The sequence below is a fragment of the Dermacentor variabilis genome, unplaced genomic scaffold, assembly GCF_050947875.1.
Source record: "Dermacentor variabilis isolate Ectoservices unplaced genomic scaffold, ASM5094787v1 scaffold_13, whole genome shotgun sequence".
Taxonomy (NCBI): Eukaryota; Metazoa; Arthropoda; class Arachnida; order Ixodida; family Ixodidae; genus Dermacentor; species Dermacentor variabilis.
The window spans coordinates 12,040,744-12,055,063 of record NW_027460291.1 but is presented as its reverse complement, the minus strand read 5'-3'; the positions used below and the strand labels follow the sequence as shown (position 1 = coordinate 12,055,063).

Sequence of the window (14,320 nt, the reverse complement as noted above, 5' to 3'; positions counted from 1 at the left end):
CGTTTGAGAAGGGATCCTTGTACTATCCATCTGTAACTCTGCGTGAATTTGCATTTTGCGCGACGACGCATGTTGGAGAAAGTGAGACATGTGAAACAGCGAAAATGCTGGCTAATTTTGTCACAATTTAGCGCACGACTGAGCATAAGGTACTTAGCGAGCATTCTGGAGTAAAGTGCATTAAAATAGTACTGAATGTGGTGCATTCTTCAGCTCTCTCCCCAAGTTTTTAACGTCGTTGTCTAGTTAACCTCCATGCCACAACTGATTGGATTGTGGGCCGATGTATTGCCGCGATGTACACATAATAAGTTTTCTTCTTTCGTGTGCACCAAATGGCGCGCCTGGCTTAGCGTTGTGCATTTTACACCACATGGAATTGTTTAATGCGAAGCATTTTTTTGCTTCTTACCAGGTACTTTGCAATTGGTTGCTGGATATGCCCCTTTCTTGGCTCACACGGCGCCTCTTCAAATAAGTTACCCATGTGGTGGTGAGATCTGAATCAAGGTCCCCCGCTCAGTAGTCTGGTACTCTACCCATTAGGCCGCAGAGGCATGTCTGGAATGAGAGAATAGCAATCTTACCCTTTCCTAGGGCAAGCAATAGCGCTTTGAGGCTCTTGGTGTGTGCACCATTTGACAACAACAATTAGAGAAGAGCACACCAGTTACTGCACCCTTCCCTGTGACAGCTAGCACCTTGAGGCGCTATACATAACATTGCACCTTCGAGTAGACAGAGTTTATTCAGTGCAGTACCTTCGGAATCGACCCAGGTGGGAAAGGAACAGATTTTAGTGCTTCCGGGCAGGATTACAATAAATCGGTAATTGTTATCACCTTTCTGCTGTTACCACAAACGATCGCGTCACAGACACATCCCTATGGCAAAAACCAGCGTCATCCAGTGTGAAACCCGCACGTTTTTTGACACTGGATCGCACTGGGGACGCTGGCAATCACTGGGAGTGACTGGAACACCAGTGAGATAGCGGGATATGAACTGGGTCACGTTAAACGAGACGCTGGTTTTACTGCTATGGCTCTGGTTCTCGCTAGAATTCGCTCGCTCCAACTGGAGACTGCGCTAGTTGCGTTTTTGCCCCTCTGTTTCTAGTGTGAAGGAGCATAGGCGCTGTTGAATATAAACTCTTAAACTCTAATGTTTATTTTGAGGTTATACACGTCTGTTTCCTGTTACCGCTTGGAATAAAGGTGCATGAGCCTCCTCGTTTATGCATGTGAATGTCTCACGGCATGAAGATAACTTTTCTTTTTGCGTTTCCATTTTGACTGTGCGGATAGCTATGCCCTTGAACGAAAATGCCCTTGAACTAATAAATAAATTATGAATAAAAAACGCAGATAAAGCAAAGTTTTTTAGTTGATTGTACTCGTTATTTATTTATTAATTAATCTGGCATCAATGAGGGCCCATTGTTTAGCAGTAGTGCATGTTTACATTTCGTGGACGTTCACTGCAATTCATATGTCAGTGTCCGCGTCATCGTTTTTATTTCCTAAGCGATGACGCAATCGATGACTGCGAGTTGTCGCAGTGTTGTGGAGGCGTTTGATAACAGACCCCAGGGAGCTTGTCGCTGATTGATATTGACTCAATGCTGTGGGGCTCCCGCACCGCGGGACGGCGCGCGCAACGACCGGCGCCATGGAAGACGACAAAGCGCGTACGCTTCACGCTCTTCTTCTGGCCCGCCATTAAAGAGAATCGTATATTTTGTAACACTCGTCTTCAATCTACGTTACATTTTTCTGGTGGAGGTGCGGGGTACATACTACCACGCCCAGATCGAACGCCGTCTACAAGCTCAGTACGAAGTCCGGTCGAGCTGACTCCTGTTCACGTACGGACAAGCCGTCGACTTCAGGGACTGCCACCTGAGCACGAGCCTCTACCCAATCGAGTCGGAAAGATAAGTACATCAGTTCCATCTTCTTCCTCAACCGCACCGACCGAGGTCGTCCTTAACCAGCCGTGAATCCCCACATCCTTCCATGGGGACACTTTCGAGGATGTTGAGGACTGGCTCGATCACTTTGAGCGTGTCGCAGAATTCAACGGCTGGACTCCAGAGCGCAAGCTATGCAACGCCTACTTTGCCCTCGAGGACTACGTGCGGACATGGTTTGAGAACCGTGAGGCGGCTTTATCAACATGGGATGAATTCCGACGCCAGCTAATCAGCACATGCGCCAGCCTCGATCGCAAGGAGCGAGCTGAATCTGCAATTCAGGTGAGAGTACAGCGGCCGAACGAAAGCGTCGCAATGTTTGTCGAAGATATGTGCCGACTTTTCCGACGTGCGGATCCATCCATGCCGGAAGAAAAGAAAGTCAGGAACCTGATGCGTGGTGTCAAGCAAGAGTTATTCGGTGGCCTAATACGCAACCCACCAAAGACCGTCGTAGAGTTTCTCGCGGAAGCCATATCAATGGAAAAGGCACTGCAGCAACGAACAAGGCAGTACAACCGTGACGTGTCGTCCCTATCGCGTGAGCCTCTCGCTATACCCTTGGACAATACCGACGCCTTGCGGGAGCTCATTAGGCTTGTCCGAGAGGAGCTCCAAAAGCTTCATGTGGCTCCGGTATCGGTACCGCGACTCGCTCTGGCTGAGGTCGTCCGGGAAGAAATCAGGCAGGCAGTACAAGTCCCGAAGCGAAGCGAGGCATCACAGCACGAGGTACGGCAGCCAAGGCCTCGCATGTCGTATGCGGAAGCTGCGCGAAGTTCGCTGTCTCCGACTTTTCACGATGCGCTCGATGTCCCGGACTTTCATGGTGTGCGCGCCGTTGAACGAGCAACTGCCGACTTCAGGACTCGCCGCACGCCATTCACGGCTGAAACACGACCACCCCGCAAGAGCGACGTATGGCGCACTGCAGACCGGAGACCCTTGTGTTTTCATTGCGTTGAAGCCGATCACCTCTACTGGGCCTGTCCTTACCGCTGAGCTGGGCTCCGTGGATTTTCACTGAATGCGCCTTGCCCACGCAATGGTGAACGCCCCCCCCCCCTCCAAGATTGAAGCCTACCTCGCGGACGCCAGGAGCTCGTATGGCCCACGATTCCGTGACCCCCGGTCACCGTCACCTGCCCGACACAGGTCTTCCAGCCCCGTCTTCACGCCGAGCGCAACAAGGCGTCGCCAACCCAGCCCTGCCTCCCGGGAAAACTGAGTCCAGCGACCTGCGGAGCTGAGGTCGCTGACTTTGCGAACGCTGAAGATCCTCCATTACGATGACCGCGAAATGACGCAATTGAGACGCAGAGAAAGCAGTGTAGTTCGGTGTCAGTATCTTGCGACGTACCAGTTACCATAGATGACCACGAAGTCACGGCACTAATCGACACGGGTGCAGACACGTCTGTTATGAGCCAGAATCTCGCACGCACACTGAACAGTTTCGACACAATGGACCGGAACTCAAATTCGTACTGCAGGAGGGCACCTCATCACTCCTATAGGCCGGTGCACGGCACAAGTCAACATTCGGGGCTTCACGTACATCGGCGACTTCGTCATTCTTCCTGAATGTTCAAAGGACCTTGTACTCGGCATGGATTTCCTTCAGGCGAACGGTGCCATCATCGACCTGCAAGTGTCCAGAGCTAGCTTCGCTACTACGCAAGCCATAGCGAACAGTAGTGATAACGACAGTGACATCACGCTTCGCGTAGCTGACGATCACGTCACGTTGCCACCCAAGAGCAGCGTGCTTACCCTTGTCCGATGCGACATGGAAGACTACGCCGAAGCAATTGCTGAGGCCTACATCCCCCTGCTTCTTGAGCGCCACATTTGCATAGCCAGAGGGCTTCTTCAGGTGCGAAACAAATGTTCAGTCGTTTTGCTAAGAAACTTTAGCAACGAGTATCGGCATGTACCGCGAGGAATGACAATCGCATTTCTTCGCGAAATCATTGATGTCACTGACATTGCCACATTGGAAATCGCATCGTCTCAGCAATCTGAATTACCCAGCCTAAAAGAACGGATTCACGTTAACGCTGCTCTGCCAGACCATGAGAAAGACCATCTACTGAGTCTCGTGAATGAATTTGTGGACTATTTTTCAATGTCGTCCAAAGTACGACGCACGTCCATCACAAAGCACCGCATTATTACGGACGAGTCTGCACGTCCTGTTCGTCAGCATCCTTACAGAGTGTCTCCAGTGGAACGGGAAGCGATCAAGCATCAGGTGAAAGAGATGCTCCAAGACGACGTGATCCAGCCGTCCACAAGCCCGTGGGCCTCCCCTGTAGTGTTAGTCAGAAAGAAAGATAACACACTACGGTTCTGTGTAGATTACAGGAAATTGAACAGTGTCACCAAGCGCGATGTTTATCCATTGCCCCGCATCGACGACGCATTAGATCGTCTACAACATGCCAAGTTTTCTTCTTCCTTGGACCTTAAATCAGGGTATTGGCAAATCGAAGTTGATGAACAGGATCGTGAAAAAACAGCGTTTGTGACACCTGACGGGTTTTATGAATTCAAAGTTGTCACCTTCGGTCTCTGTTCCGCACCTGCCACCTTTCAGCGGATGATGGATACCGTGCTTGCTGAACTTAAATGGCAAACCTGCCTCGTATACTTGGACGACGTCGTCGTGTTCTCTAGCACGTTTGACGAACATCTCGCACGACTCGAGAGTGTCCTTGCTGCGATCCGTACTGCCGGCCTCACCATCAAGCCTGAAAAGTGCTACTTCGGGTTCCAAGAGCTCAAATTTCTTGGCCATGTCGTTGATCCTAAAGGCGTCCGACCAGACCGAGACAAGTTAGCTGCCGTCGCCGAGTTTTCGCCACCCACAGACAAGAAGGCTGTCCAACGCTTCCTTGGTTTGTGCGCATATTATAGGCGCTTTGTCGAGGGATTCTCGAGAATTGCTGAGCCTCTGACACGGCTTACACGCGACAATGTGCCTTTCATTTGGGCGGACGAGCAGCAGCAGTCGTTCAATGAACTGCGCCAGCATTTGCAGGCGGCCCCGATACTTGCTCATTTCGACGAAGAAGCTGACACTGAAATCCATACTGGCACCAGTAATACGGGTCTTGGTGCAGTTCTTGTGCAGTGGCAAGCTGGTGCGGAACGCTCCATTGCTTATGCAAGCCGCAGTCTCACCAAGGCTGAGAACTACTCAACCACTGAAAAAGAATGCTTAGCGATTGTGTGGGCAATTGGTAAATTCCAACCCTACTTGTACGGTAGACACTTTAAGGCTGTCAGCGATCACCACGCCCTGTGCTGGCTTGCCAACCTCAAGGATCCTTCAGACAGACTAGCCTGTTGGAGCCTGCGCTTACAAGAGTACGACATAACAGTTGTCTACCGATCTGGGAGGAAGCACAGCGACGCTGACTGTTTGTCACGTGCACCACTCCCTACGATGTCATCGGTCCCTGACCATGACTTGCCATTTGTCGGCGTTATTGACGCCATAAAGATGGCTGAGCACCAGTGCGCTGACCTTGAGCTGCTGCCGCTGATCGAGCACCTTCAAGGAGTTGAAGGTGTTTTACCCCGCTCGCTCGTGCGCGGCTTATTATCGTACCGCTTGCACAACAACGTCCTTTACAGGAAAGCTGCGGAAGCGGTCCCAATACGTACCTCCTTGTGGGGCCGTCGGTGCTGCGCCAAGACATTTTGCAAGCCTGCCATGATGAGCCATGCGCGGGACACCTGGGATTCGCTAAAACATTTGCAAGGATACGACAGAAGTATTACTGGCCCTGGCTTTATTCTTCTGTAAAACGGTACGTGAAGACCTGCCGCGATTGTCAGGTTAAACCGGCTGGCTTTCTCCACCCTGTGGACCCTCCTCAAGCACCATTCCAACAAATAGGAATGGATCTACTTGGGCCATTCCCAGTGGCCTCTTCGCGCAACAAATGGATAGTCGTCTCTACCGACTACTTAACTCGGTACGCCGAAACCGAATCTATTCCGCAAGCAAACTCGTATGAAATGGCCAAGTTCTTTGTAAGTCACATCGTCCTACGACATGGTGCACCGTCTGTTGTCATCACCGACAGCGGTACAGCATTTACAGCCGAACTTATGCGGGACGTTCTCCAGCTGACGCATTGCTCTCACCGCAAGAGCACTGCGTATCACCCTCAGACCAATGGATTAACGGAACGTCTGAACAGAACGCTGGCTGATATGCTCTCCATGTATATCGACGTAGAGCACAAGACGTGGGACGAGATTTTACCCTACGTGACCTTCGCGTATAACACTGCTGTACAGGAGACTATGCAGTATACGCCGTTCGAGCTTGTATACGGCCGTCACGTCATGTCTACACTTGACGCCATGCTACCTCTGGCTGATAATAGTCCGACCAGCGAACACGTAGAAGAGTTCGTGCAAAGAGCTGAAGAAGCCCGCCAGCTTGCTCGGCATCGTATCCGGAGCCAACAGAATGCCGACACCCTTCAGTACAATCAGGGTCGACGCGACGTCCATTACAATACCGGCGCCTTCGTGTGGGTCTGGACGCCCGTCCGTCGCCATGGACTCTCGGAAAAGTTGCTCTGCGGGTATTTTGGTCCCTACAAGGTTACACGCCGCCTCAGTGACGTTACCTACGAAGTCGTCCCCTGCAGTTCTGACCCGGTTTGCCCCGCCGTCGTCCTCGCGCTGAAGTTATTCATGTAGTGCGTATGATACCCTACTATGCGCGTACGTGAACGCCGAGATGCACCTGCGGAGCTCCATTTGTTGTCGCTGAAAGAACTTTTTCACGCGACCGAGACGGTCGCTTTTCGCATGGAGGGCAATTGACACAATGCTGTGGAGCTCTCGCACTGCGGGACGGCGCGCGCAACGGCCGGCGCCATGGAAGACGACGAAGCGCGTACGCTTCACGCTCTTTTTCTGGCCCGCCATTAAAGAGAAGCGTATATATTCTAAGACTCGTCTTCACTCTACGTTACAATATCGCTCCCAGGTGAAGGGAGTCGGCTTATGGGAAGTCTGATAAATAACGCTGAGTATAGGATGGAGGCAAAAGGCGTAGCGCATCAGAACCAGGACAAAAGAACACAGAAAAAGAACACAGACGGCACACACATTTGGCGCCAAACGTGTGTACGGTCTGTGTTCTTCTTTTGTCCTGGTTCTGATGCGCTACGCCTTTTGCCTCCATCATGATATACCAGCAAGCCCAACGTGAAACTGAGTATGGGGCGTCAACACCCAAACAAATCGGCCTCCGTGCTTTCAGACGAGAGATGGTGCTCGATGCTATTAAAGGGTCACTTATGAGGATGTTTCCGAGATAGCATATTTTATGGCCGTTGGTTAGTCTGCGTGTTATAAGAATGCGGAGGGTACAATAATTAGTCATGCGTGGCCTGTGTCGTCATTTAAAACATGATCAAAAGTGCAGGCCTGTCTCTTTTTTCGAAGTACCTAGAAAGCGGTGTCTCGCCGAATTCGATCACATTTTGGTGGCAAAATAGGCCGCGCATGGCAGTATTTTGTTTATTTTTGAAATGCTTAGATAACGTAGATTACATTCGTAAAAAGACAGTTTTGCAAAGCTTCTTATTGACCCCATATTTTTTTTACTAAATAAAAAGACCCATTAGACACACGCACGCATATATGACAACACAAATGCTTTGTTTTCAGGGTTGAAATGCGGCACTGATTACACAATGCTTAAACGTTCAACTCTCGAAGCCGTTACTACACTTCAATACCGGACGGTTGAGGTGCACGCGGTTACTTTATTATTGATATCCAAAATCCATTTAAACAATTGCTAAAATAATTACACACACACACAATAATTTTAAGCGCGCAACATGTACACGCCAACGTGTAACCGCAAGGCTTAAGCATTTCACGAAACCTTCCAGCCTGATTAGGCCAAGAAACAAAGCACTGCACAACACTGAAATAAAGACCGGAAAGAGTCACTTTTTTCAAGTTATCTTCGGTTTCACTATTATAACTTTCACACAGTTACAAACGTGCGTTGCTCTCAGTAGTAGAATGGTAGCGTTTCCATCAGGTCTTAATCGTAGAGAGACTTCTGAAACATCCTACAGCGATGTATTGTGATAAAATTGCTTGAGACTTCTGGTTCAGTGCCCATGCTTTGCTAGACGTGGCTCATCAGGAGACCCGCCAGCCGTTCATCTGTCATCGATCGTGTGAGTCATAGTGCGGCGCAAGGCAGAAAAGCTTCTCTCCGCCTCGACGCTTGTACATGGTAAGGTCCCGCCATTTCGCAACAGGGTTTTGTTGTTCGGAAGCACGTCTTCATGCGTGGACTTGATCAAACTGCCAATATTGTGCTGTCTGTCAGTGTATTCATCTCGCTCCCAAAAGTGTTACCATTCTCTCAGCTCCATTATGAGTGCCGACAGTGACGGCTTATCTTTTCACAAAAGAGCAAGTCCTGTCTTAGGTTCCCAAAATCAGCTGAGCCAACAGCGGACGGCAAGAGCCGGAGCAGCGCAAACCTCACTCAGTCGCTTTTGGGGAAGCTAGTGTCCATTTCTTTCGTGACATGATCGAGAAAGGGAACAGCAACGTTAAGGCAGTAGTATTCGCTAGCATCCAACGATGGCATGTTCGTGCGGTTACGCTGAAAGCCCGCAATTTGTGGCTTCGTGAGCTATGTGTGGACAGATTTAGAAAGCTGTTCAACCATCTGAAACCAACTGCAGAACTCTGTCGATTTGTTCACGCACAGACTTGAGACGAGCGATGGTTGCGTCGACCATATTGTAGGCGTCAACAGTGTCTCCATCTTGTTTTTGAAGTTTTGTTACTTGACCGATAAAAGACCTATACTTTTCTGAGCATTATGAACGTCGCGATCATGTCGGACATTTGTGAGCTGCAAGATAAGCCTAAAGCATTTGAAACTGATCTCGAGTCGAACTGCCAGAAGTCCCTGTCAAAGCCATGAGCCTCTGGTGTTGCCATTGCGTCAAGGCAGTCTACAAGGGATACGAAAAGCGAATGGGTGGTTTTGAGAGCAATATGCCATTCCACCCATCTGTTTTGCAGAGCCCCTTAACTCTCCTGTTACTGCGCTGCCAGACTGAGAAATCATGAACTTCAAGAAGGCGGTTTGTTTCGGCGAAGCTTCGAAAAAGACGAGACGCCTCGTTGATAGTGTCAAGGGCAGCTCTGATGCTTAAAAGTCGACGTGCTATAGTGACACACAACTTAAATCGATGAAAGTGACAGTGCACGTACAGTGCCAAAGGGTATTTCTCTGGAATTCGCCCCTGCGTGCCGACGCTCGCTGGCGACATCAATGATGCTCCATCGTGCGATTGTCCGCAGACCGACGTGACATCCAGCTGATGCTTAAATTGTGAACCCAGTATTGCCTCAGCTATTGATGCTCCAGTTGTGCGCTGGAACTCAACAACGCCGAAAAGAACCTCTTGAATGTCGTCCGAAGAATCTACGAACCGCAAATGAAGCGCGAGAAATCCATGATTGGCGTATGGCTCTGTGACCTCGTCCGCCATGATTGAAAAAAATCTGATTGCTTCGAATCTGCGCTGCAACTTCTACTTGAATCAGATCTTTCATTATGCTGATCGCCTCGTTTTGAGTAGTCTTAGATGTTAACGTGGCATTGCATGGCGCTTCCTAGAGATGCTGCTTTAGCGAAGGATCCTGCCTTGCAAGAAGAGTCAAAATCGCCAGGAAGTTGCCCTTGTTTTTGTGATCGCTTGACGAGTTGTGGTGGTCCCGAAGGGCAGTTGTTTGCCTGGCGCAGAAGAGAACTGTTTCCGCGATACTTCTCAGCATGTGCAGTCCTTTTTGAACAGTGCTCGGTTTGCTTTAGAAACAACAGTGGGGATATATTTAGGTGGGTTTCCTAGCGCTGATCTGAAGATGCTTGCATCATTGCATCTCTGTGAGCAACACTGAGCTCATGAGAATGGAGGGACCCTTCTTTCCCACACGCCTTGCACAGGTTTCTGAAAACCATCTTGACGAAGATGTTTTGTTTTAAGAAGAGCGCTGCGTCTTTGGGGGAAATAGGATGCAGACCTTGCACAATCCACCATTCAACTGTTTGCTGTAAACTAGCTAACTGTGCTTTTCAAGCCAGTCTCTTCAAAAGCTGAGCCGTTTTTGGTGATTTCCATTTCGGCACCGTTTGCGTGAGCAGGTGTGCTTGCTTTGGTAGAACAAAAGGATATTTCAAAAATGCCAAGCGTTAGTCATCACACAGTACTTTCAGGTCGATAGTCCCGTCGGCAATGTATCCAAGATCTCGGCTTGCTTGGTGCGATTCCAGCCCATCGGTACTCAAGGAAGGGTCCACCGAAGTTCTGGTACTTGCAGAGCCTTGATTGGGACATTGTCGGGCACTGTCATACCGGTCTGCGGAGCTATTGGTTCCGTCGACGTGGGCTCTAAACGAAAATTGCATATAAGTTCATAATACATAAAATATGTATTGAGAACACATCGAGCATTGGCACCAGAAAGTATACATATCTTTAGTTTTATCGCTTCGATGTTTTTACATGGTACATGTAAGGGAAGACGAGAACATACAGCAGTAATGTTGTATATGTGTCTTCTCTGTACATGTTATTTGATTACCCAAGCGTGGCCGTGATCCAGGCATCAATGTAGAGTCGAGCACTGTATTTACATGTGGTGTGCGCGCTGGCGTCCGTATTGGCAAATCTTTAAAGCAAAAATTTAAACAGAATGGTATGTTGCACCCGCGTTCATCGTCGCTTTATGTTAGCCATTTAAAATCTTTCCAACCCTCATGGCGAATGCGTGTAGGACGCGTGACTGCAGTTGAATATGCTCCTTTGTGCAAGAAACATTTGCATTGTGAGTATGAATAGTTCGCATAATTTGCGACAGTTAAGTCACTGTGAAAACATGTTTACAGTATACCACAGCGAGGCCATCTCATTTAGAAATGTACGCAGATGGCTCACGCGAGGTTCAACAAGTCAAATGATTGGACTTACCAGCTGAGGTGTCCTGTGCTCATTGGCGTTTCGAAGATCCACTGTCGTCTGCCTTGCCCTAAAATTTGGACAGTCTCTTTTGCTTCTGTGACATTCTGGAGGTTACGCCATGCGATAGCGTGGACCCAGAGATATGGAGTCATATCGTTTAGAGCTAACTCACGTCGGTGAATGTAAGTTATAGTGGTGAAACCATGAATATATTATATATGCTGAATTATCCGCCCATTTGTTCCTGCTCGTGCGCTGTAAGTGGTCGTAGTATGCCACCTTGCTGGAAACTTCTCGTGCTTCAAAACTTGACCATCCTGATCACCTCGCACAGCTTCGTTGGCAACAGCCTAGCTCTATGGCAACCCACGGCAATCCGAACTGCTTCCCGTTGTCAGCCTGCCAGTCCATTCCGACATTTTGCCAAGAGGCATACAACTGTATTCGCAAAGGTTAACTCAGGGACGTGGATGATTTTCCATATGGTTCTCACCATTACATAGCCTATTGGATATTGGATGCAGAATTTTTCGTATTATATTGATCCCTGCAGTGCGTGTGATCAACATATTTTTTTTCCAGGACTGCTAGGTTTTTGTTGGGTCTGAAAAATCGGTCGGTTGTTGTCATATTGGCCTCGAGCTCCACCACTGGAAAAGCTGGCGCCACCGTCGGCGTGACGTGCTAGGAGGGATCACGTGGACATAGCGGCCGCGTCGGCTGCTTCGGGAGCGCCGAAGCGAGCTGAAAACGAGTTTAAATTCCCTCGAACGCTGCGGTCCTCATTTAGTGGCTAAATTTTCCCGCTTCGAGTGTCTCCTTTACAACTGAAAGCCCTACAATAGGTAGTGGCTGCCTTTGAAGGCGCGCAACATGGTAGGCTACTGCTCGGTGCCGCAGGGCTGGACGCACGTAACGGAGGCCGGCGTCAGCCTTATTCACACGTAACCGCAGGAGAAGAAGCTGCGTGAAGCTTGGCTCGCGAAACATAAAACCAGCAAACAGTCATCGGCTAGAACTCGGGTATGCAGCAAGCACAGACGCGAGGAAGATTTCTGCTGCGGCGCCCGGTCTGCGATGTTCTCAAAATACGCACTGAGACGCTCGTTCGAGTCCGCTGCCCGAATAATGTCATGACGGTTTGGTCTATGAACTTGTCGATACTATAGATACTGGCAAGTTCAGTGGAGTGGAAAGGCAGCGGTAAGAAGCACATTTTAAAAAAGCATGGCATATGGTCATGTTTGTGTTATGAATTAATGCACTGGATTACAAAAAAGGAGCAGCGGGAAATCACACGCTGAGAACCTCGATAAACATACAGTGCGACGCAACTGAAGAAATAATATTGAAAGGTCAAAGAATTTAGAAGAAAAAAAGAAAGATTGAATCGTCGCGACACACATCACAGTCCCCGTAGGCGTCGAAGTCTCAACAATGAAATTATTTTTCAACAGCTCTGATAGCGCCCACGCAACAATGGTTGCTTGTATACTGTCAAATGCTCGTATTCTGCGGCCTAAAGCTCATGGCACGGTGCGAAAACGCGCGCGCAGAGAAAGCGAAACAGTGCGCGGACAAGCATGCAGACGCGCCGTCGGTCGCTGCGAATCTGCGCGATCGTGCATTGAGGCTTCGTTCTATTACGCTCCATTTAGTTATACAAACACTATAAGAACATATTTCACATAGTTTGCTCTCAGCGTTTACCTACCTTTCACGGAAGAAGCCGGTTCGGGAGACTCCATCGCGGCGACCGCGCGCAGTGGCGTTCCTGTACGTATTCGGTAAAGAGATAGCGTCTGTAAACGATTGTGCGCTTTCAGTTTGCCCAAGATTATTATTTAGACAGTAAAAAACTTCTCTCGTTTCGAAAGTACTTACAGAAATGTCCGAGAGAGCTCGCGCGTGGTGTTTTCAGTGAGCGCTGACAGCAAAACTTATGAGGAGCGCGCCGCGCGATCCCTTATACTACGCCAGCGAGGCGCTTCCGATAGATGGCGACTCCGTAACTCCTCGCTGCCAATAGCAACGAATTGTATAGCTTGGTACTTTATTATACCTAACTGCCTTTGTTATCGAACATTGGTTGAAGCAGTCGAGTAAAAACGAAGAACCGACGGATTTTGGAAATGTATGTTATGGACACTATAACATGGCGAGTTACACCATAAACGTTTGCTGGGAGTTTGTACCTTGTATAGAAATCTATAATGACGTCGCTGGGGGTAAAAAAGAAAGATGCTACCTGCTGCATGCATCAAAATTGCATTCATCTGCCGCGGTGCCACCACTCGGGGAATATTGTCTGGGATCGGCATAGAAAATGCGTCAGGAACACGCTTGGAACGCCGTCGCCCGTGGAAGCCGACGCATCCCATCCCCGAGAACTAGCGCCGTTCGGCCCTGTCAAGCAGCTGGGAATGCAACTACGGCTGTCATGTTCGTTCCCATTGCAGCCCGCCTGATGCGGCAGGCCGCACTTTTTTTTTATCCAGCGGTCGTGGTATAATGTCGAGGCACCACATGTACTGCGTCCCAGCTAATGTAAGCCAAGCTGTTCAACGATAAAAAAAATAAACATGGTGCAAGATAGGATTTAAAGACCTACGGTTTTCGCAGACCCACGATAACCGAACAGCACCGGTCTTACTGTAATTGTATCATACACTGTTCTTTTTCACATCTTTGTTTTTTGGACAGCTTGGCTAACGTTAGCTGGAACACCCTATACAATATGCCAACGCTCTAGATGCCATGGAAGTGAGGTGCAATCCTCTTAGGCCTTTCTTGTGAATCCTGATGTGCTTCGATCAGTGTGCCAGGCATGCCTTCCTCTTGCTCTGTGCAGGGAGAAGGACATGAAGCACTTGGAGCGAGTTGTGAACCACCCACAGTTCCAAGCGAATCCCATCGATGCGGTTTTGAACCACTTGCGGCAGGCATACAAGTCCTGAAGCTCCTCTGACAAGTGTTGCATATTGTGCCCATATTTTTTGCAGCCAGTGTTATTGTGCATTGTGGACATTATATTTGAGCGGCTGCTAGATGGATTTTTAATATATTGGCAGCTATGGCTGCAAGAAAGCCTTCTGCGAGTTTTTTCGTTTCAATGTCGCAGTGTGTGCATTGTGGCAGCGCTAAAAGCAGATATTGTAAACCTGGTGTTACGTAATTTTTCTCCAGTCCCACTGATGAATTATTGTGGTTTGGCATTGTTGGTATTTTGCTGGCTATATTGAACGTAAAAAAGACATGCGATGCTTCAGTGTCAATAAGTTCCGAATGGTTCTCTATGAAATGCCGA

At 49.0% G+C, this 14,320-nt stretch overlaps 1 protein-coding gene across 6 annotated transcripts in view; it reads left to right on the top strand.

Moving 5' to 3' along the window:
* The window catches only part of LOC142566730 (uncharacterized), a 106,037-nt gene extending 91,934 nt beyond the window's left edge, over positions 1-14,103 (top strand). For all 6 annotated transcript variants that reach the window (XM_075677592.1, XM_075677593.1, XM_075677591.1 and 3 more), the window contains one exon: positions 13,865-14,103. In XM_075677592.1, coding sequence (XP_075533707.1) covers positions 13,865-13,970 — 106 coding nt within the window. In that variant the 3' untranslated portion in view covers positions 13,971-14,103. The remainder of the gene's footprint in view (positions 1-13,864) is intronic.
* The last annotated feature ends 217 nt before the right edge of the window (positions 14,104-14,320 follow it).